The 23,145-nt window shown below is 40.4% G+C and overlaps 1 protein-coding gene across 26 annotated transcripts in view; it reads left to right on the top strand.

Annotated features, from left to right (window-relative positions):
- rbfox3a (RNA binding fox-1 homolog 3a) overlaps positions 1-23,145 on the top strand; it is a 509,932-nt gene that overhangs the window by 458,015 nt on the left and 28,772 nt on the right. For all 26 annotated transcript variants that reach the window (XR_009447076.1, XR_009447075.1, XR_009447077.1 and 23 more), the window contains 3 exons: positions 5,310-5,442; positions 11,700-11,739; positions 19,873-19,937. Coding sequence is in view for 23 of the 26 variants with exons in the window: in XM_059653730.1 (XP_059509713.1) it covers positions 5,310-5,442; positions 11,700-11,739; positions 19,873-19,937 (238 nt within the window). In the remaining 3 variants the exon portion in view is untranslated. The remainder of the gene's footprint in view (positions 1-5,309; positions 5,443-11,699; positions 11,740-19,872; positions 19,938-23,145) is intronic.

Genomic DNA, 23,145 nt, shown 5'->3' with positions numbered 1-23,145 from the left:
ACTTGTCTTATCATTCCTGGATTATCTTCCAGCAATTACCATGACATCACTCATGGCAATGGCCAGTTCATGAAATGCTGGTCTGTGTTGGCTGGCATCTCTCAAAAGACAAAGCTTCCATCCCTGGAGACCTGATTTCAGAAGAAGGCTGCCCGACTGGTAACAGATATGTTGGGCTTTGTTCTGAAGAGTCGACAGGGGGCTCATTATCTACTGAGTGAGCAGATAGGATGCCCAATCAAAACAGTTGATTCCACCCATTAATTCCAACAGTTTAAAATATCAGTAGGGAAACTGGAGTTCTATACACAGCTACAAGATGCTCGAGGAATTCCACAGAGACCCATCCCAGACTATTTCTGCCATTTACAGTATTTGTGGTGCCTGAATGTGGGCATAGGATCTCAAGCAAATTCTGAAGTCCTTCGATTTATTTTTCTGGTGTGATGTTGCGAACGTTGGTGGTTATTACTGTAGTGTGTATGTGATAATTTCCTAAAGTCACTATTTTCAAACAAAATTGAAAAAGCAGTCTAAGTGAATGGACTTAACGTTCTCCAGGAAGTAAGACTCAGCAGAAATGTCCCGTCTAGGGTCCCAAAGTACTTTTTCACTTTGAAGCCTCGGTTTGGAATTTTCTAGGTATGCTGATTGTGAGGAAAAGTATTATTATGGATTGTCCTAGAAGGTGTTTAAAGAGAGTGTTTGAAAAAAAAGCCTCATATTATAATCAGTGTTCTTGTATACTTGAGATCATTCTCACTATACAGAATTCATTGAATACTTTGGATGGAGCTGTGATGTAGAAAATCATGATGAGAAATGAGCGTGACTTAACTCTGGACCCCTTCTTTCAGCCTCAGGTCCCTCCCGGTGAACCCCTCCCAGTCAATTCTCTACGTTATTTTCCTGACCCATGGGTCATTCCCCAAACCTGGGATTCCAAAGTCTGCCCTTCTGGCACCAGCCACAACATTCCCAGTAGTGCCGCTGAACACAAAAACTGGTAACCTTTGATTGGCCAGCAACTCCTGGAAGACAAGACACCACGACTCCTAACCACCACCCCCCCCACCACCCCACGCCGCTCCAGCTTTGTTCCGTCCCGTCCCCGGCCTTGGGCTGTTGATTCTAGGAGAAGGCCAAATGGATGAGATACAGAATAAAACTCCCCTATCCTCTATTGTAACAATTTAGCTCACCCTTCCTTTCCCTTCCCTAGGAAGAAGGGCTCACACTAACCTGTACCGTGGTCTCTTGACTGATTGGTTGTTAGATAAAACTTTGATGCCAAAGCTAGTAAAGACTTGCTTGTTTTCACCCAAACTTTGGACCTTAATGGGTGGCAAACACAGCACAGACCTTGATTGCCTCAAGCTGGATTGAATTTGAATCGAGGTCCTAGAGCTAAGGGGGCAGTTTATGACACATTGCACCACCAGAGTTCCTCCTGTTTTTCATCTGGCAATTTTTATTTCCACTGAAGTGAAATAATGAACTATCGTTGCATTGGTAAAAGAGCTGACAATTGTAGAACAAGTTCTATTTTAAATGACAGAACAAGTCGCAGGATGTTGCATTGGTGACCTCCAGTGTGGTGAGGTCTTCCATGCATATGAAAGAAGATCAGCCTCATCTTCTATTCATTAATCACTGCTGAGTTCAGAATTAAACATGTCCGCGAATGCAGCCCACACTGTTGAACCATTTGTATTTTTTTTCCTTGAGTGAATTATAAATTATCAGTGAAAGCACACACACTCCTGTCAGATGTCTCATATTTTTTATGTTCTGTAAAGATAAACTGAAGTGTTTTCAGTTGCTGGGGCTGAGCTGAATGCTTTCATTAACATGCACGGTTGGGATTTTGTTTCCTTCATTACACTAGTCAGTTATTATTGGTGCGTAATGACTGTTGTTTCTGCAGCCTGGAATCTAAGTTACAACACCCAGGCCCTTTCTACTCCTCCACTCCTGGCAGTCTAGCTCAAGAAAGCCAGGTCTTGTTGTGCTTTTTAATTGTTACTCGCTAATTATGGGCCTGAAGATGTGCAAAGAAATTTTCTAACCCCAGCGGTGGCATGAACAAAAATCTATATGACTAGTGAAATTTACATCACGGGCACATTGTTAGATGGACACAATGACACAAGGTATGGTCAGATTTCACTTTACTTAGAAACACTGACATGCATAACTCATTTAAGTCTAAAAAATTTCCCATTCACAACAGAAAATCCAGTCATGTTCCTAAAAGCCGAGTTTGCAAGTGCTGTAGATGGCAGCATTATCTCCACCTGCTCTCTGCTGTAATTGCAGATGGGTGTTTAAACTCGGATGACCAGAAAGCTACCTTGAACCTGTCTATATTGTATTCTTTCTCTGCTCCTTCCTGTATTTTGCCTAAAAGAATCCAAATTTATTCATTTTTAAATCTTCCTGTTAAAGGCTTTGTTACTAAGTTTTCTGGAAAAGGGTCAAAAATTAGATTAGGTTAGCTGCTCCATTTCAGTTAATTTAAATATGAAATTGTTATACCTGGCAATAAAGTACCTCCAAGGACATATTTACAACAATTACTGCAATGACTGTTTGAATTTTGGTTGAGGTGGTGTAAGTTAGCTAAGCAGCATCAACCTCAGCAGGGATTAATCACTTTAGCTATCAAAAAGATTACTGCATTTATTGGCATCTGAAGAAAGTGAGCAACAAAGGGCTTGAGGGATTTTAAATGAATGAACAGCAGAATCCTTAGTATTTGAATGTTTCACACAAATTCAAAGCTTTTCTCCATTGTCATGTGGTTTGTATTCATATGTTTTATACAATTTTTACATGTGAATTGCGATTCCCCAGCCTCAACTCCACGGATATGACTTCTACCTTTGGTTAGGTGCAGAGAACTGGAACTTGTATTGCTCATTCCTAAGCTCTTCAGCCCCTTATTTTTTCTATCACTGCGACCACCTTTCTGCCCCCAAAATTCTGATTCCAGCCTTTACCTCCAGGTAAATTTCTCCAGTGCTTGCCTGAAGATCTTCATAGTGTGCAACCTTGAACTCATCCAAAACATTGTGGGACATGTTCACAGCAGCACTCTGTGGCTGATATTTTCATTGTCCATATCTTCATTGGCTCTCTTTAAGCCCTAGTGAATTGATCTAATGAACCTTGTCTTCACAGTTTCAAATCTTTTGCTGCCTCAGCAGTCTTGTCCAATGCTGAATGCCTCCTCTTGACACCAAGCTAGTCCTTTCTTTTCCCTGCTTGACCATTCCTGACTAGTCCTGTAGCTCCTCGTGGTCCTTTTCAGCAGCTCAACCATGTTCCCCCCTCCTAAATACTCTGTGACATGTCCTTTCACTTATTCATGTAGTCTCCCTTTTTTTTGCTCTTCCCCCCTACCATTGGTGGCCACTCGTTTTTCACCAGCCTGCAAAGGACTTGTTCATGTTGGTTGGCACCTGAGCAACACGAGAGAGTCCCAGGATAATAAAATGTGAGGCTGGATGAACACAGCAGGCCAAGCAGCATCTCAGGAGCACAAAAGCTGACGTTTCGGGCCTAGACCCTTCATCAGAGAGGGGGAAGGGGTGAGGGTTCTGGAATAAATAGGGAGAGAGGGGGAGGCGGACCGAAGATGGAGAGAAAAGAAGATAGGTGGAGAGAGTATAGGTGGGGAGGTAGGGACGGGATAGGTCAGTCCAGAGAAGACGGACAGGTCAAGGAAGTGGGATGAGGTTAGTAGGTAGATGGGGGTGCGGCTTGGGGTGGGAGGAAGGGATGGGTGGGAGGAAGAACAGGTTAGGGAGGCAGAGACAGGTTGGACTGGTTTTGGGATGCAGTGGGTCGGGGGGAAGAGCTGGGCTGGTTGAGTGGTGCAGTGGGGGGAGGGGACGAACTGGGCTTGTTTACAGATGCAGTAGGGGAAGGGGAGATTTTGAAACTGGTGAAATCCACATTGATACCATTAGGCTGCAGGGTTCCCCGGCGGAATATGAGTTGCTGTTCCTGCAACCTTCGGGTGGCATCATTGTGGCACTGCAGGAGGCCCATGATGGACATGTCATCTAAAGAATGGGAGGGGGAGTGGAAATGGTTTGCGACTGGGAGGTGCAGTTGTTTGTTGCGAACCGAGCGGAGGTGTTCTGCAAAGCGGTCTCCAAGCCTCCGCTTGGTTTCCCCAATGTAGAGGAAGCCGCACCGGGTACAGTGGATGCAGTATACCACATTGGCAGATGTGCAGGTGACACTTGCCCCCACACCTCCTCCCTCACCCCTATCCCAGGCCCCAAGATGACTTTCCACATTAAGCAGAGGTTCACCTGCACATCTGCCAATGTGGTATACTGCATCCACTGTACCCGGTGTGGCTTCCTCTACATTGGGGAAACCAAGCGGAGGCTTGGAGACCGCTTTGCAGAACACCTCCGCTCGGTTCGCAACAAACAACTGCACCTCCCAGTCGCAAACCATTTCCACTCCCCCTCCCATTCTTTAGATGACATGTCCATCATGGGCCTCCTGCACTGCCACAATGATGCCACCCGAAGGTTGCAGGAACAGCAACTCATATTCCGCCTGGGAACCCTGCAGCCTAATGGTATCAATGTGGACTTCACCAGTTTCAAAATCTCCCCTTCGCCAACTGCATCCCTAAACCAGCCCAGTTCGTCCCCTCCCCCCACTGCACCACACAAGCAGCCCAGCTCTTCCCCTCCACCCACTGCATCCCAAAACCAGTCCAACCTGTCTCTGCCTCCCTAACCTGTTCTTCCTCTCACCCATCCCTTCCTCCCACCCCAAGCCACACCCCCATCTACCTACTAACCTCATCCCACCTCCTTGACCTGTCCGTCTTCCCTGGACTGACCTATCCCCTCCCTACCTCCCCACCTATACTCTCTCCACCTATCTTCTTTACTCTCCATCTTCGGTCCGCCTCCCCCTCTCTCCCTATTTATTCCAGTTCCCTCCCCCCATCCCCCTCTCTGATGAAGGGTCTAGGCCCGAAACGTCAGCTTTTGTGCTCCTGAGATGCTGCTTGGCCTGCTGTGTTCATCCAGCCTCACACTTTATTATCCTGGAATTCTCCAGCATCTGCAGTTCCCATTATCTCCAACACGAGAGAGTTGCAACTTCTAAGAAACATTTTGTGAGGAATGTTTTACATCTTTGTGAGCAATATGCTGCATAATGAGATCAATCAAATGAGTGCTCATATGAAACACTTAATCAATTTAGCTTCTAATTGAGCTGTAATGAATGCAAGGCAATCTAGTAAACCTGATTTTCTTCTCTGTCTCTAGTGACTGGTTTTCCATACCCAGGAGCTGGAGCAGCTGTGGCCTACAGAGGAGCTCATTTACGGGGGCGAGGTCGTGCTGTTTACAACACCTTCCGTGCTGCGCCCCCACCACCACCCATCCCCACATATGGAGCGTGAGTATCAGCACAAAATTGGCAGTATTCTAGACTTGGCAGATTTTGTTCTATGGCAAATTATCATGTGCCCTGTGAAAAAGGCTTTCTAAGAATTTAATTTTCCACAGTGTATATTAAATAGTAGACATGCAGTGATAGATGTTCCAGTTCTGTTCAGTTAGCATTAAGATTAGAGTCTCGTTTTCAGTTCAATCATGGCCGTTTGGTGTCGTATTAGAATATAGTGTTGCAAGTCACAACAAGTGATGTGTTTTGTATCTGCATTTAAGCTTTCATGATAAAGGGATGGTGTTATTTCCCTTTGTGCTGTTTCACCAGTGACTGAAACAGACAAGTTATGTAAGTAGCAAGTATTTGAATCAGCTCAAGAATATCAACTCTTAAGTTGTTCTGTTCTTGTCTGAATAAGCTCTTTTACTTTGAAGTGGCAAAATATAATAGAAAATTGACGTATCTATTGGGAAAGGTTTCCATAGTACGTTATGTGTGGTAAATGTGTAAGACCATATATCAAAAAAAAGCTTGCAATTTTCCTACACTTAAAACAAATAAATCTCAACTCTAGTCATTAACCTAGGCCTTAATGTTAAATTCCCCATAATTTAGTGGTTATTATCACTCCCTCTCGTTGTTGCTGCGGCCTTTGAGAACTGTGCAACCTTTGAACAGGGGTAGACTTCCTAATTTTAAAGTGTATAAGCAATAAATGTTACTACTAATTAAACAAAAAAACTGATGGGAGAAAATACTTTAAATGACGCTGTAAGAAAGTTGAAATGAGCCACTACAACTTGTTTCATGTGAGATGTAGAGGGCAAATTTGTTTTTGAAAGATTATTTGTTTTATGCATCACTTAATTAAAATTTTAATAGGAAAATCATTTTACCTTTAATTTGTATTTGAAGTTCCTATTTTTCACCACAAATGTGGTTAATTATTTGCTTCCACTAACTAACACCCATCCACCCCCATCACGAGCCACCCCACTACCGCACGCACACATGCATGCACACACACACATGTGCACACCCCTGATTTGAATTGTACTACCATGGAATTGGTCCATTTTCAACCTTATCCTGTTGCAGTTTGCTGATTGTCTAGAGCTAGGACTGTAGATATTAGTGTTTTATTTGTCCTCTGTTTATTTTACCAGAAATGAGAGTGCATGTTATGAAGCCATTCTCTCACTTTGTTTAGAACATAACATAGAACAGTACAGCACAGAACAGGCCCTTCAGCCCACAATGTTGTGCCGACCATTGATCCTCATGTGTGCACCCTCAAATTTCTGTGACCGTATGCATGTCCAGCAGTCTCTTAAATGACCCCAATGACCTTGCTTCCACAACTGCTGCTGGCAACGCATTCCATGCTCTCACAACTCTCTGTGTAAAGAACCCGCCTCTGACATCCCCTCTATACTTTCCTCCAACCAGCTTAAAACTATGACCCCTCGTGCTAGCCATTTCTGCCCTGGGAAATAGCCTCTGGCTATCAACTCTATCTATGCCTCTCATTATCTTGTATACCTCAATTAGGTCCCCTCTCCTCCTCCTCCTTTTCGCCAATGAAAAGAGACCGAGCTCAATCAACCTCTCTTCATAAGATAAGCCCTCCAGTCCAGGCAGCATCCTGGTAAACCTCCTCTGAACCCTCTCCAAAGCATCCACATCTTTCCTATAATAGGGCGACCAGAACTGGACACGGTATTCCAAGTGTGGTCTAACCAAAGTTTTATAGAGCTGCAACAAGATCTCACGACTCTTAAACTCAATCCCCCTGTTAATGAAAGCCAAAACACCATATGCTTTCTTAACAACCCTGTCCACTTGGGTGGTTATTTTAAGGGATCAATGTATCTGCACACCAAGATCCCTCTGTTCCTCCACACTGCCAAGAATCCTATCCTTAATCCTGTACTCAGCTTTCAAATTCGACCTTCCAAAATGCATCACCTCGCATTTATCCAGGTTGAACTCCATCTGCCACCTCTCAGCCCATCTCTGCATCCTGTCAATGTCCCGCTGCAGCCTACAACAGCCCTCTATACTGTCAATGACACCTCCGACCTTTGTGTCGTCTGCAAACTTGTTGACCCATCCTTCAATCCCCTCATCCAAGTCATTAATAAAAATTACAAACAGTAGAGGCCCAAGGACAGAGCCCTGTGGAACCCCACTCACCACTGACTTCCAGTTTAATTTCTAAGTTTATTGTGACCATTACAAAAATTAAGGAATACATGTATTTTTCTCAAAGGTTGCATTAGATAGCTGGATACATGATTAGTCAATTGTACTTCAGAATCAACTTAATCATTTTATAAATCATTTACTGGATAGATTGAACTTGTAATAAATAAAATACTTGTAATAGATATGACCTTACCTTCCAACCTTCCATCCTGAAATTAAACTATTCCCAGTTATTCTCACCCAGACATTTCAGTGTGACTAGAATCAGTAAAATGGTAACCTAGTAGCTTCAATATTATAATTAGAGCATCAGCTCTGACATCCCATGCAACTGAGGAGCAAGGAATTTGCTTTCACTCTGAGGATTTGTAGTTTTTGCACAGACTAGTAATTTGACAAGTTAAACAGGGAGGCCTTGCACAGATACAAAGTGAAGTACATGGAAATCCAGAAACTGGGAAAGCTATTTTAAAACGTCAGAGATGCAAATAAGAATAAAGGCTATTGAAAGAGAATCTGAAAATCTTGCAAGGAATATCTACACTCAAAAGAGTTTTGTAAATATATTAAAGAAAATTTGACAAAGACTGGCGTAGGTGAGAATGTACTGGACAATATCAACTATTGCCTGGAAAAGCCAGCAATACAGCAACAGAACAAGAACTTTAAGATGTCAAGGAATTAAATTTAATGAATTTAGTTTATAAATTCGCAGATTATAAGGGAAAAATTGATCAGATGCATGATTTTCCGGTTTCCACCCAGGTTTTTGGTGGGAACTTAAGTCACAATTCTCCAAGCTGTATCATTTCAGAGATTGCACCCCTCGGTTGGAAAATTGCTCATTAAACTTCATGGTTTAAGGAAAAAGCAGCCAAGTAGTCTCGGACTAGTCAGTTTCACATCAGCTAAAGGAAAGTTGCAGGTATCTGTCATTAGCGACAGTGTGACCTGAGGAACTGAACAAGTATAAGCTGAGCAAAAAGAACCAATTTAGATTTGTGAAGGGTACACCATGTCTGGCTGATCCAGTTCAATGCTTTGGTTAGGCCCTGCACAGTGGATAGAGAGGTTTCCAGTCTTTGATTATTTGAAATTGCATCAATAATTTAATAGCCTTCCGCACAATAAATAAAACTAAAAATCTACAATATTATGAATTGGTTTGGTGATTGGAGCCAGAGGACACAGAGTTGAGATGAAAGTAACATTTGCTGATTGACAAGTTGATACATAGTGTTCCCAGGAATCTTGATTTGGCCTCAGCTTTCCTTTGTGCATGTTCGCAGAAGCATAGAAATTGGGAGCAAGCAGCTTCTGCAGTTCAGTTAAATTATGGCTGATCTGTATTTTAGCTCCATTTATATGCCTTGCCTCTGTAAGCATTAAAGCTCTTCTTTAACAACCACTGTCAATTTTGAGTTTTGACACTTTTCAGTTGACGTAGAATAAGAGTTTCTTGGGAAAGTTAGATCCCAATTTCTGCTATCTTTGTCGAAACAAAGGATTTAGGAGGAAGTGTAGGCTGTTTAGCCCTTGGAACCTGGTTTAAGCTCATTCTTTAAGATCATGGCTCATCTGGCTATGGTGTCAATTCCACCTTCCAGTCTTCACCCAATAACTTGACTCCCATGTTATCAAACATCTATCTAATTCAACCTTGAATAAACCAAGTGACCTAATCTCCATACATATTCCTCCTTCACCCTTTGTGTGAAGAAATGCTGCTGACCCCTGAGCAGCCTAACTATTTTAAGGCTATCCTGTAACACTTTGGATGCAATCACCAGTGGAAATCATTACTTTCTATTGACCTGTCAACTGATGGTCCTCTTCTTCCCTCCTCTGACGCTTCGAGGTACTTTTTAATCAACTTTTCATGCATGTTATGATACATGCCAGGGACGAATGGAGGGGGCTCTTGTGGTATTGTGTTAGTGTTCCGATCTCTCTCTCTAATCCAGATGTCCTGGGTTCAAGTCCCAGCTGTTCCAGAGGCATGTCATAGCATGTCTGAACAGGTTGGTTAAAAACATCTAGGGCAGATTGTACTTAAAACTGGATCTACCGCACCAGAGGTAGCGGCACTACTATTGTTTCACAAAATTTTCTCAACTGACAGCATCTCCATCAGTGCATAATGCACCCCTGCATTACCACACAGAAACATCACAAACTCTGGGATGGAAGTTGAACATGAAACCTTAGAAAACAGGAAGTAACTATATTCCCACAGCTGATACCCCTACCCATACTCTTCTCCACTTAAAGATTGGATGAAAGAATAGAGAAGTGCACTTACTCTGGTGGTTCCTCCTGTGTTCAGTTCTGGATGCCACCTCTTTGGGATGAGAGACTGGCCTTGGAGATGGTATTCCACAGTTTCAGTGAAGTGAAATTATCCAAGTGGTGAATTATGTATACAATAGGCATATAGTTATTTTGCAATCTCTTGTATTAAAGTGTGACCTAATTGAGCTTTAGAAGATAATAATAATTAGATCTCTTCAGCTACATACAGAGGAACTACTTTCGTTGCCGGAGGAATCCAGAACAAGGAGCATAATTTTGAAATAAGAGCCTCAGCCATATAGGAGTTAAACCAAAAATAACTCATTACTTTTTAAAAAAAAGATTAGTGGAAAACTGGAACTCTAAAGGAGTAAAGATGTCAATACGACAAGGGACAGATTGATTATGTTTTAATTGAATGTGAAACAGACTGGAGGGACTGAATGGTCTGATCCTATGTCCCTGTAGTGATGATAAAGTTTCATGTTCTAAGTGGCAAGTTGGGCTCTATTAACTGATTGCTAAAAATTGTCTCTTGGGATTAAATTACTTTTCCAGTATAGCATTCTCATTTGAGATGACTATTCCTGAATGTTGCTGTTTTTTTCCCCTGAAAAATTACATTCTGTAATTAGCTTAAAAAAAAGTATCCACATGTGGACAAATTCTCATTAGCTTTGCTAAGCTTCATGGCCTTTCTTCTGAAAGGGAAGCAAGATGAGCATTTTCTGAAATTCGGCTGTTACCAGGATATGAAAAGAACTGCAAATGTGCTTCAACTCCATCAAACATCTTAAGATTAGCTGATATTTATTATTGATGCTCCATATGTAATCTAAAATGTAAGAAAGTCTGTAAAGAATTGAAAAATGAGCCCAATCCCAAAAATATATTCCTTGCACAACTTCCAAGGAGATCAGCTTTCAGTCAGCAATTTGTTGTTATTAGTAAATGAGCACTTTGTGTATAATTCCTGTCATGCACAGAAAACTACATTTTGACCTTGTTGGTACACATCTCATCTCTTCTACATTAGTCTGCAATACCATGCTGCAAAAAGCAACCCCTCAGTCTATAGAAGTACAAATTTACCAGCAGGGATCCTTATCCAGCCAGGAAGTCAGGACAATATGCATGCCATCAATCCTACAAGTCAAGTTGGCAGGGCTTTATTTTGCTGTTACGGGCAGTCTCATGCTTCTGCAAATTTCTCCATTGAACGGCATACAATTGTGAATTAGTGGTACATAGTCGTGATTTACAGAGGTTTTTTTTATGGATGGGACTGGGGAGGTGAGGAGAAAAAGCCATGATTAAAAAGTACCTTCAGGCATTTAGAATTTAAGCTGCAGCTTTTGAATGAAAATCTCAGAAATCTTCCCATTGTGCACTGTAACTGTAAGAGCACAAATTCCTGCACAGCCTGGAGAATGTCATTCCCGAGTCAAGAGCTGCCAAACTGAGACCTTTGTGTGGTTGGTTATCACATCCACAACAGGTTGAAAACCAAATATAAAAAATCTCAGCTACTTGATCATTTCAAACTCTTACATGCCTTCTGGGGACTGTATATATTAAGGAGTGCTCAATTTGACAAAGAAATGTATGCATTGTTGTCTTGGTGTGAATGTAGCCTGGACGCTGCAGCTGATGGGTTTGCTCATTAGTAGAGCACTGTCCTCTGATCGTACCCAGGTTTAATGGCAGATGTTTTACGATCAAATATGCACAAGATAATTCACTATGCTTCCTATTTTTTGCAGAGTTGTTTACCAGGATGGGTTTTATGGGGCAGAAATTTACGTGAGTACTGATTTTTAAATCAAATAGTTTACAACTGGTGAGCTGAAAGCATACATGCCTGATTTGCATCTGCTTTGGGGAGGTGTACAATTACAACTGAAACAATGTCTACTCTACCTGCAGGAATTGATTACACTTTTGAAATTCCTTTGGATATGTACATCGGTGCTAAACCATTCAGATGTTCAGACATCAATAGGTTTAAAAGAAATAGTCAATGCCCCCTTGAAGAGGCAGGTCTTTGATCATTATTAGAGCAGAACAGTAGTTGTTAATTAGAGACAGGTTTAGCAGATCTGATTACTAAAATGATTCAATTGCTCTTATGTCAAATTGATTTGGCATGAACCTAATTAAATTAGAGAACTTATAATCCAGCAGTAACAAATGTAAAAATCAAGTGCTATCTACCAGTTATCAAGAGGAGGGTGAATCATTTTGAACAAATTTAGCTCGTTACACAATTTTAAGAACATTTGCTTCATTTGAAAATTAAAAACAAACTGCGTAATTTCTCAAACTGCTAAGCTAAAGAGTATTCAGAACAAGTCACAAGTTGGAGCTTAAGTCAACACTTTCATACAGTGAGAAATTGCCTTTCTAAATTTACTCAAAAGAATTTCAGTGAAGTCCCTTTTTAACAGCAGCCTGTTCCAAAAGTGGTGCAGACTAGAAACGACAATGAAAGAGTCTCATTATGTAACAAATCCACTTATGCATATAAATAGCATTACTTGGTAGTTTGGAAATTACATTGAATAGTAAAATACCACAAATTACTTTAAAACTTTACCAAATAGGATAGATAAGATCTCTAACTTCCCACAAGGTTCATACTGAATGAGCCTCAAGTACAAGGTTAGAGTTGATTGTTACCAGCATAAAGGGTTTACTCAACCACTAAATTGACTCTAATGACAGTAGATTTCCACTAGAATACTTAGACTCTGGATCCTGCAGTAGTGAGATAATGATCCAATAGTCCTGCTGCTGTGATTAGAGTGGGGAATAAATCTGATGATAGATCAAATATCAAGCCGCACACACGATCGGATATCAAGTAGGCCTGAGCAGCTGGATCTGAGTTACTGTTGTGACTGTTAACTTGCTGCTTTTTGGATTACCTTGAAGTCATTCATAATTGTGAAAGTTGTGTTGGGGCTGTCAGCACTTCCTCAGTAGAAGGGTACCAGATCCAATGGTATTTTTAGACAAGGTTTTGCACTGACTTTATACTGCACTACATTTTCTTGAGATTTAAGATGGAGAATCCCCAAAGCAGCTGAGGTTGCAAGCTCCCATTCCTCTGCAGCAGCAGTTGTGCCCAAGGACTGAACACAAAATGGAACAGCCCTGGGATTAGCACCGAAACCCCTTGATGTGTGTGCATGTGAATTCTATTCTTGCCTTGGTCTTGTGGGTGTGGAGCAATGACCCTCCTCCAAGGCCCTGCATCTTCTTTCAACAGAGCCTGCAAAATGGTAGGTGCAAAACAAGAGCAACCTCTTCTCCAGCAACCCTCTCAATTCTATTTCCGTTTACTCTCCCGGCCCTCCCTTGCAGCTTTACTCCACATCATCAAAACTCCCACAGCATCAAAACTCTCACTGTTTTTCTTTGTATTTTATCATTTTTAGTTTCGAGCTGTGAACTGAGAGCTGAAGATGACCTTTGAGCTGTGAGCAACAGTTTGTGTTTCTTTTAAAAAAGAAAACGAACAAACTGATAGCCATTTATGACTCTCACAATCCATACCATGCCCCTAAAACACAACATCCCCTGCCCTACCCTGCACTTTGAGATCTCTTCTCCTTTCCTTTTGAAATCTCTGAAGAATGAGCACATTTGGGGGAAAAAAGATTAAGAAGCACTGATTTAAGACAAATGATTTAGGTTCTGGATTAAAAAACTGATAAAAACTGTGGATGCTATAAATCAGAAACAAAAACAGAAGTTGCTGGAAAAGCTCAACGGGCCTGGCAGCATCTGTGAAGAGAAATTTAAAGTTAATGTTTCAGGTCTGGTTGGGGTCAGGTTCTGAGGAAGGGCCATCAGACCCAAAATGTTAACTTTGATTTGTATACACACATGCTGCCAGCCCTGCTGAGCTTTTCCAGCAACTTTTGCTTTAGGTTCTGAGTTTGGTGTAGACAATGTCAGTGATTCTGGTGGGAATAGATGAATTGCCTGAAAAATACTGAGGTCTATATTTGAAACTGGATGATGCTGAGTAGTGTGTCTGTTTGGTTCACCAAGTTCAGATTTTGTTTGATCGGGGTGGATTTCCCTGTTTCTGGACTCTCTCCTGCTATGTGTGGGTAAAGCAAATAAAGGGAAGTGATTGGCCAGTAAGGAAGAACTTCAATTTAAAAGGATGAAAAATCCAGAGAAGCCTTTCTGTCAGAAATACAATCCACCCCATTTGGTTAACCTCAATTCTCTCTGCCTGATATAATATGTTCAGGTATAGGATCAGAAAACTTCTCCTGTGATGTCTTTTTGAAAGTCGTACGAAGCGAAGGCTGATCATTGTTGTGCTCTGTGTCTCTTTATGCCCTTCTTCACAGATTTCCAGAAACCTTTGCCATATTATTTGACTGGGGAAGACTTTGAAAATGTCTACCAGAAATTGATGATCCATCTTTCATAGCAGAATTGCAATTATTTTTCACAAAGCTTTTAATTAACTGGTTATTAAATCACTTTTTCCTTCATTCTCCATGGTTTGTTTGATTGCCTCATTGTTATTCATTATCCATGACCAGAGCACCAAACTAAGTGAGCAAAGCTGTCTTATTGGACAAAATAATGTAACAGATAGCTTTCAGAACCCAGCTACAGTGACAGTAGCTGTTGCTGATTAAGGCACTTATTTCCACAATGGCCACAGAGCTCTTCTATCACTGTTATTTTACACTTTGCTGCCACAGGCAGGTGAAATCTACGTATTTTCTTGGGTACCGGAATCCTGAGGCATTAAGTGAGTTGTGACAATCGAACATGTATAATTAAGACTCTGTTATTAGAATGTTTGTTTCTTTTTTTAAAAAAATGTGATTATTTCAAAAATCATCTGCAAATAGCACTCATTGTTGCTTTATAATTGAAAGGGGGTGATTGGAGATAGGATGGGCAACAAACATTGGTTGACACCAATGAACAGGGCATGGAATACTGGTGGATTATGTCATGTAGCCAACACAAACAATTAAAAGCAACAGTTTTAAATAAATATTGTGCAAGAGCAAAATGAAAAATATTTTGTGTTTCTGGTCCATTAGATAAACTACTGACTTCCATTGCAGCCAATATTAATGTTGTAATGGTTTTCATGGAGATAAGTAGCCTTGGGCTGCATTGCAGTGTGATATCCCAAAGGGATCTCATTCAAATAGAGACTATCTCTTGCAAGCTCATGCAGCAAGTTGGGTTCTTTTATTACCATTAATATTAAAGAGATCCTCACATTCCCATGCTGTAAAAAGTATCATTTAAAACAATAGCAGTAAACAAAATAATTAAGCAAGAACTGAAGCTTGTTGCTGAAAAAGAATACATAATGAAAAGATTTAGGATCAACTGAGTGAACTTCCCTGAATAGGCAAAAAGTAGGTCGGTAACGCAAAATAGTGGGACACTCGGATGCAAAATGGTTATATTTCCAAATTTTCTTACTCATTTATGCCAGGTATTTGTGTCATGTCCTGATTACGTGTGTCCTTGGGTGAAAATACTCCACTTCTTGGCTCATTATAGTGGATGCATTCTTAACTTAATTTCCTGTAATTATACTGTTTTAGAGCGGATTTAAAATTATTCTTAGAATTTTTGCCGCAGTAGGAAACAAAGGCTTAATTCTGATGCTCTCCTGCAATTTTAAAATTTATCCTCATTGAGATCTGCCGTGGTATTTTTTTGAATGTGTTTTGTGGCATCAATATGTGTGACATTAAAAACTGGAAAGCTTCCCCAATTGCAAGTTCTTAAACAAGCTGTGCCTAATGTCTGTGACTAATGATTACATGGCTTCAAACTCAAAATTTATTCCTAAAGAAATATGGTCTGAGTTCTGTGCTACCCTCAAGTCCCAATTGTTTCCATTGATTTAAGCCCAATTTTACAAACCAGCACATGCTAATAATATGCACATCCATGATGGGCCAAATGGCCTGCATCCCCACAGTGTCATACAGTGATTTGCATAAATGTACCAACATTTTAGTGAGTGTGCAAGCAAGTGTAATTTCAAGGACAATTTCATTATTAAATCCCCAGGGGAAACTCCCCCTCAAGATTTCTGACATTCCTAAGTTTTACAGAATTATGTTGATTTTTTTTCATAGAACATGCATGTAGCGGTGAACGAATTGATTTGGAAATTATTGATTCAGTTTTGTTCATGGATCTTTAGCCAAATCCTCATCGAATAAGAGGATTTTAGTGTTTGTAAGCAGTCTAGGGTTTTTATTTTACTATTACACAGACCCTCATCTGCTATTTGCTGGGTGCATCCTAGAAGCTAGATTTGAAAATGCACCTATTTTTCCAAGTTCAAGTTATTCGCAAATTTCCTGTGAATCTTCTGAGAATGTGCCCAACTGTAAAGTTGGTGTAAATCAGTATAAACAGGAAGGGCTCAAGAAAAGGCCTTAAACCCATTGAATGAAAAATAAAGTTTCAACTCATTTATGTACTCTACACACATGTTTAATTACCTGCAGTTGAAGAACCTTTTGGAATTTTTAATGCCACTTGCATTTGCGCCATAAAATGCAAGCAACAGACAATAAAGACAATCTCGGTGAGGACAAACTTTAAAAAAGACTCAATTACAACAAACCCATATAAAGGCTTATTTGTCGCTTCCCCCAAAAATCTGCTCGCAATTTGAAGAAAGGCTTTGAGCAAACACTGCAGGAAATTCACGTGGAAGGTGCTGCAATTTCGAGGCGTTTTTAAGGGCAGAAATTTATTTGAGTGGGGAAATTGATCATAAAAGATTAAGGAAATGTAGGCATTTTATACCCGAGAAGATGATTTACTTATGCCCAAAAATTCTGTGACCTTAGCAGCCACTTAATTGATTTACACTGCAATAAAAGGGGAAGTTCAAAGTTTTTGAACTTTTATTTTGTAAATTACTTAATACTGCTCTACATTTCCCCCACCTGCATCCTCAGTGGAATTTTCGCGTGTACTTGGCCATTTATATGGAGACCTTGCACACCATTGAATGATATTAACTTATTAACTTGTTCCCAAACCCAGCATGTTCCAGATTGTTCTTTTTTTCTCTCTGGGAGTCAAAAAGAAGTATCACTGTAATTTCACTGATCGGCAGAGTAAGCCCATGTTGCTGAATGGTCTATTTTGCTCCCCTATGTTCCTAGGACAGAGAAAGCAGCTGTAACATTGCAAGAACACACCATTGTAAATCGGTTTTAATGGCAAAGGAATGATTAAAAACAATGTCACTTTAATCAGAATGGCTATTTAAGATGGTACCACCTATGGAGAACTAGATGACCTGAAACTGTTTCCTAACTGCTGTGAACTGGATTAGTACATCCTAGGATGTAGTCCCTTTAGTGCCTACCAAATATCCAGAGTGAACGAAGTTTTCATGTATTTCATCCAATTCCCGTGTAAGGGAATCCACAGAAACATGTTATCTCCAGCTGAGAGACATTAATTGATATTGTAGCAAATAAAAACTCAACTTTTTTTTTGGACATGTTGTAATTAAAATATCATGATGGAGAGGGCAGCAGCTATGTGTGTTTTGTAACAGGATCTGGACCGAGTTCATCAGTGTACCAAATGAAAATTGTCACAGATTTATTGGCTGTAGTAGATTGTGAAGAAACACCCATTAACCTCTGGGAGGAGGACGCTGTTTAGGAATCGTTTAAGATCCTTGTGAAAGGTTTATGAGAGATTTATTTGAAGAGCTGTATAATTGAAGCTATCTACAGGATGATTTCTCTTACCTTTTAATTTAATTTCTAGGTTAATATTTTAAACAAAATCCCATCTGAATGTTAATGAGCCTAAAACTCCCATAAGGGAGAGGGAGGGGATGACTTTATTAGATAGGCAGCCCTCTGTGGACCCAACAATACCTTGTTCCATTCATTCAGTTGCTGTTTAAAAAGTGAATGAGATGGCATGGTGCCAGGGACCCAGGCTGCAGTCCCTGTGTTTTAATTAACATTGTGCTTAGCACAGTATCTGAGGGGTTTAACAATTCTGAGGTTTCAGATCGATCAGTCACTGCCACGTTCACTGCATCCTCTATCGAAATCTCTGCAGTGTCTGATTCCCATGCTGAACACACCACTGAGACACTAACCACTCCACCAGCTCCCCACCTGCTTTGCCAGAGCTTCAGCATTGCAGCCTATATAGGGATGTGGATCCATTAGCACTTATCTGTTGTGCTACCGGCATCTGGAAGAATGTTACTATTCTCTTAATTCAAAACAGTGAGGAGTCATTTCTCCTATCAGGAAAACCTCCTTGCCATCAATTCAATCTCAAATTGAAATCCGTCCTAATGAATTTCACAGATTCACCAGTGGCACAGTGGTCAGCACTGTTGCCTCATAGCACCTGGGACCTGGATTTGATTCCAACCTTGGATGAGTGTCAGGGTGGAATCTGCATGTTCTCCTTGTGTTTATGTGGGTGCTCTGGTTTCATCCCATAGTCCAAAGATATGCAGGTTAGTTGGATTGACCATGGTCAAGGTAGGGTTATGAGATAGGATTGGGGGCTGGGCTTGGGTGAGATGTTCTTCAAAGGATCAATGCAAATTTGATGAGCTGAATGGCTTCTTGCCACAATGTACGGATTCTATAATTTCTGCTTTCGGGAGCACAGTGATAAATCGTTCAGATTTTCTTTTCAACAAATGTATCAATTACATATTTGAAAAGTCATGGTTAAAACAGCAAAAGTTCAGTTTATGAAACACTGTGGGATGAATCTGACCCCAACTAACTCTTCCTCTTTGTGGATGACAATGAGCATGTTACTCCCTTGGTTCTTCTCACTGTTGTTGGCAAGGCTGGATAATTTGTTTTTAATGTCATCAGTGATATTCTATCATAGACTCTGACCAGGATTGGGAGCACAGATGCTGTGGCATCGCTACCATTTTAAAGCTGACAGCAGCAGGATTTGTAACACTGCCACAAAACATTTAAATTGTTTTCTTTAGACTGGTGTTAGCAATTAGTGTACTGGAGAAGGCAAGATGGATAGTTCCAGGGCATGTCTGTTTTCCAATGTGGCACCAAAATAAAAATCCGTGTTACTTAGTGACAGCTTTGCTTGAGCAGTACTACCAAATTCATAACTTTTTTAAAACAAGTTTGCAAAGCATTTGAAAACTTTACCTTTTCTGAACCACAAATCCAACCAGCACTAACAACATGGTTTGAGAAGCTGATTTAGAGCACACTTCTAAAAAGATTCAGAAAGCCAATATTTCGTCCAACAAACCCAAACTGTCCCCAGAAAAATGCATAATTATTAGGAAAGTGGGACAAAAGGAAGTCATCCTTTGGCACTTGATTTCTAATTCTGTGTTTACACCGTTTTTAATCTTCAAGAGCCTACGATATTCACTGGGGAAAGTGAGCGGGTTTAGCGACTTACAGGCAAAGGATTAACTTTGTTTGCTTTCTAAAGTGCCTGTTGTTTTCACGGCTACTCCGTCGCCTGAGAAAAGGAGAAAGTCAATTATCAACAGCAGCAGTTTATGTCAAGATACAACTGTTCAGGTATCTCAGTCTCCGCCTGAACTTACACACTGTCTTTGTATTTTGCACCAACTTAAAAAAAATTCTCTCCACGAGGAATTTTTCCAGGGCAAATGCTGAGCAGCAGAATGGCCTAACAAACTGGTGTAAAGTAGTACAACTGAAACACGACAGCAACTCTTTCCAGTCACTTTAATTGAACCTCAGGTCCGGGTGGCACCAGTCTGCTCTGCTCGTGGTCTGACTGTTTGCAGAGCCTCTACCTCTCTTTCCATTTCATTGCCTTCGTTTTGCAGACTGAGCATCATTTGCCACAGTATTAACCTACTCTACACCGTTTATAATGAAGCTCTTCTTTCTGTTCCAGGGAGGCTATGCTGCCTACAGATATGCTCAGCCTGCTGCCACTGCTGCCGCAGCTTACAGTGACAGGTATGACAATCAGCAAGCACCACTTCATTTATTGGCTCATTCTTTTGTTCACCATGTTGGTTTGTTTCAAAATCTGGATGAGAGCAGCGAGTTCCACCTGAGCGCTTTGAAGCTCTTGTTTTATAACGTGTATATATATATATGTATGTGTTACTGGGCAGAACTTTTTCCTCTACGTGGAAGCCTCATTTCTCACTCGCTGTTGTTTAAGGCCAGTGGAATCCTGCAAATTTGGCCAAAAGTATTGGCAGATGTTAACAGGCGAACTGACTAAAAATCTACTAGCAAAGCAATACACAATATATGCAAAGATATTTGTCAAGAATTTGAGGCTTATTGCAGTTGTGTGGAACAATGGAGCAATTTAAACTGAGAACCCCTGGCTAATTGTTTCAAACGTCAGCATAAATTCAGGCATAGGTTTAAATTCAAGTTTGTGCTATGAAGAGCAAATTAAACAAAGAAAGAAATAAATGGCATTTATGAAGTCTCTTGTAATTGGATTATGTAGAACTGGCCAAGAGTTTGCTGTTTTGAAACTCTGATCCAAGGATAAGCAGTTGTGATAATAGAAATCGTGTTGATGGAATTATAAACTATTATAATGACATGTCACACAGATTAAAGCACACAGCCTGGAGCAGATTGAAAAGAAAAGTCGGCATTCATAAACCAGATTTTATGAATGAAAACAAATCCATGCACACCCTGGACCACTGACTGTCCACATTGCAGGTCACATTGTCCACAATTTTTCAACCATGAATTTTAGCAGATTACAGATCGTGGGCAATACGCCCATGGTTTCTGAATATGTCTGGCCAGTAGTCTAGGCCTCCCATTGATAGCATACATTTATCATAAACTGCTGGACCAAAACTTGAGCAGTTTATCACTGTCATCTTAACCCTGACATTCGGCACTGCCTTGGAGATACTTTCTTTGCGTGTGTGATACTCAAAAACTTGTAGCTTCTATTCTTTTGCTCCTGGCTGAGAATGCTGCAGTAAATCCTTTTCTAAACAAATTATTACATCTGGAAATAAGCATGATCTGCAACATAAGGTATATCTTAAGTGATAAACATGTGGCCATTGAGGCAATGAATGTGCATCTCTGAAGCTAATTGTCAGCAGGTAAAGGAACAAGTGTTCTGTAATCTGGATCATCTTTACATTCTGCAGCGAGGGCAAAATTCTTTGTACGACAGCAATTGGTATTCATTCATTCTTTATTTGTTTTGAAGGCATGATACTCTTGCAGTTACCAAACAGATAATTCCCTAAAATCTGACATGATCAATCCAAGGCTGGTTTAAGTCACATGGCAAGGCATTATGTACAAAGAGCAGGATCATAAATTTCTCCTGCACATAACCTCTTTTGTTATCCTTCCTTCATGTTACAATAAATGCTTGGTACTATAGTAATAAAGTTAGATTTTTCATGAACTGGGATTAAAAATCGTGTTGAATTCTCGCTCTAAATGAAGGTTGTCATGTTGGCAGCCTGTTTCAAGATCCACTTTACATGAATGAAACTTAATAACAGGCAACATTATGATGCCAAGACAATAAAATGTGAGGCTGGCTGAACACAGCAGGCCAAGCAGCATCTCAGGAGCACAAAAGCTGATGTTTTGGGCCTAGACCCTTCATCCAGTGATAATGGGAACGGCAGATGCTGGAGAATCCAAGCCAACAAAGTGTGAAGCTGGATGAACACAGCTTTTGTGCTCCTGAGATGCTGCTTGGCCTGCTGTGTTCATCCAGCCTCACATTTTATTGTCTTGGAATTCTCCAGCATCTGCAGTTCCCATTATCTCTGATAACATTATGATGCCATCTATTTTATATTGTCACCCAAGACATTTTAACCCCACCATCTCAGGAGTAGGAGTATATTTTTCAAGCATTTTCCTCATTGTTTTGAGTTTTAGCAATGTTCAAAACGTTTTATTCTAAATTGATTTTCTCACTCTTTCTCGGAGCCCAATATTCCTCTATCGCTCTAAATTGTTACACTGGAAATTAACCTGAAAAATAGGTAAATCTGAGTAGTAAAACCGGGCTCTGGCTACCTCGAGGAATAAACATGTTTAGGCCTACAATCATGCCATGAGAAAGTATTGATTCATAGCCTTGTAGCTTAATTTTTTTAGGGAAGATTAACCAAAGTGTACATGAATTTTCCTTTAACTTTTAAAAATCATTGCCTTCAACCTAAACAAATGAAACTGAAGGTTGTAGGGGAAAGTTGCTTGTGGTAGATTGGGAAAATACATGAAAAGACATGATGATAGACAGTTGATGGCTACTACTTAAAGAATTAAGACATGGTTTGCAATGAATGTACATTCCTTTAAGGTGCAAAAATCTAACCTGGAAATGAGTCAACTGTGACTAATAAAGGAAGTTAAGGATTGTGCTAGACCAAGGGAGAAGGCTTATAAATTTATTAGAAAGCAGGAAGTGTTGGATATACTCGGCATATCTGGTAAAATCTATGGAATGATAAACACAGAGTTGTGCTTCAAGTCTAATATAAATCTTCTTTGGAACTCCTATTGGACTCAATGTAAACACTCTGTTGATTCTGCCATACCTGCGTAGTATCTCCAGCGTTTTACATTTTATTTCCTATTTCCAGGGTCTGCAGTGTGTTGCTTTTGTCTTGGTATCCTCAGGATTTGGGAGCATTTTAGGATTCAAACGAAAAAAAGGGAAAATAGCATGTAAATATAAATGTAAACTAGCAGGAAGCATAATAATGTGCTCTAATACCTTCAATAGGTATGTAAAAAGGAAGAAAAACAAAGACAAATGTGGGTCCATTACAGGCAGTTTCAGGCAAATTTGTCATGGAACATAGCAAAGAAGGTCAAAAATAGCTTTGGGTCTATCTTCACAAAGGAAGAGACAAGAAATCCCCCAGAAGTAATAAGATCCAAGGCATTAGCGAGAATGAGGAACTGACAAAAATAAATATTTTTTTCTAGTAGTATTGGAGAAATGAATGGGACCACAGAATGACAGATCTCTAAACTCTGAGAATATGCATCCCAAACAATTGAAAGAGGTGGCCATTTAGATTGTAGACGCATTGGTGGTCATCTCTCAAATTTCCCTTGAAGCTGGAGTGGTGCCTCCAGACTGGGATGTTATAATTGTAACTCCACTGTTTACGAAAAAACACAGAGAGGAAACAAA

Source organism: Stegostoma tigrinum, chromosome 22 (genome assembly GCF_030684315.1).
Source record: "Stegostoma tigrinum isolate sSteTig4 chromosome 22, sSteTig4.hap1, whole genome shotgun sequence".
Lineage (NCBI taxonomy): Eukaryota > Metazoa > Chordata > Chondrichthyes > Orectolobiformes > Stegostomatidae > Stegostoma > Stegostoma tigrinum.
Note: the sequence above shows the minus strand (reverse complement) of the source record. Positions and strands in the feature narration are given on the sequence as shown.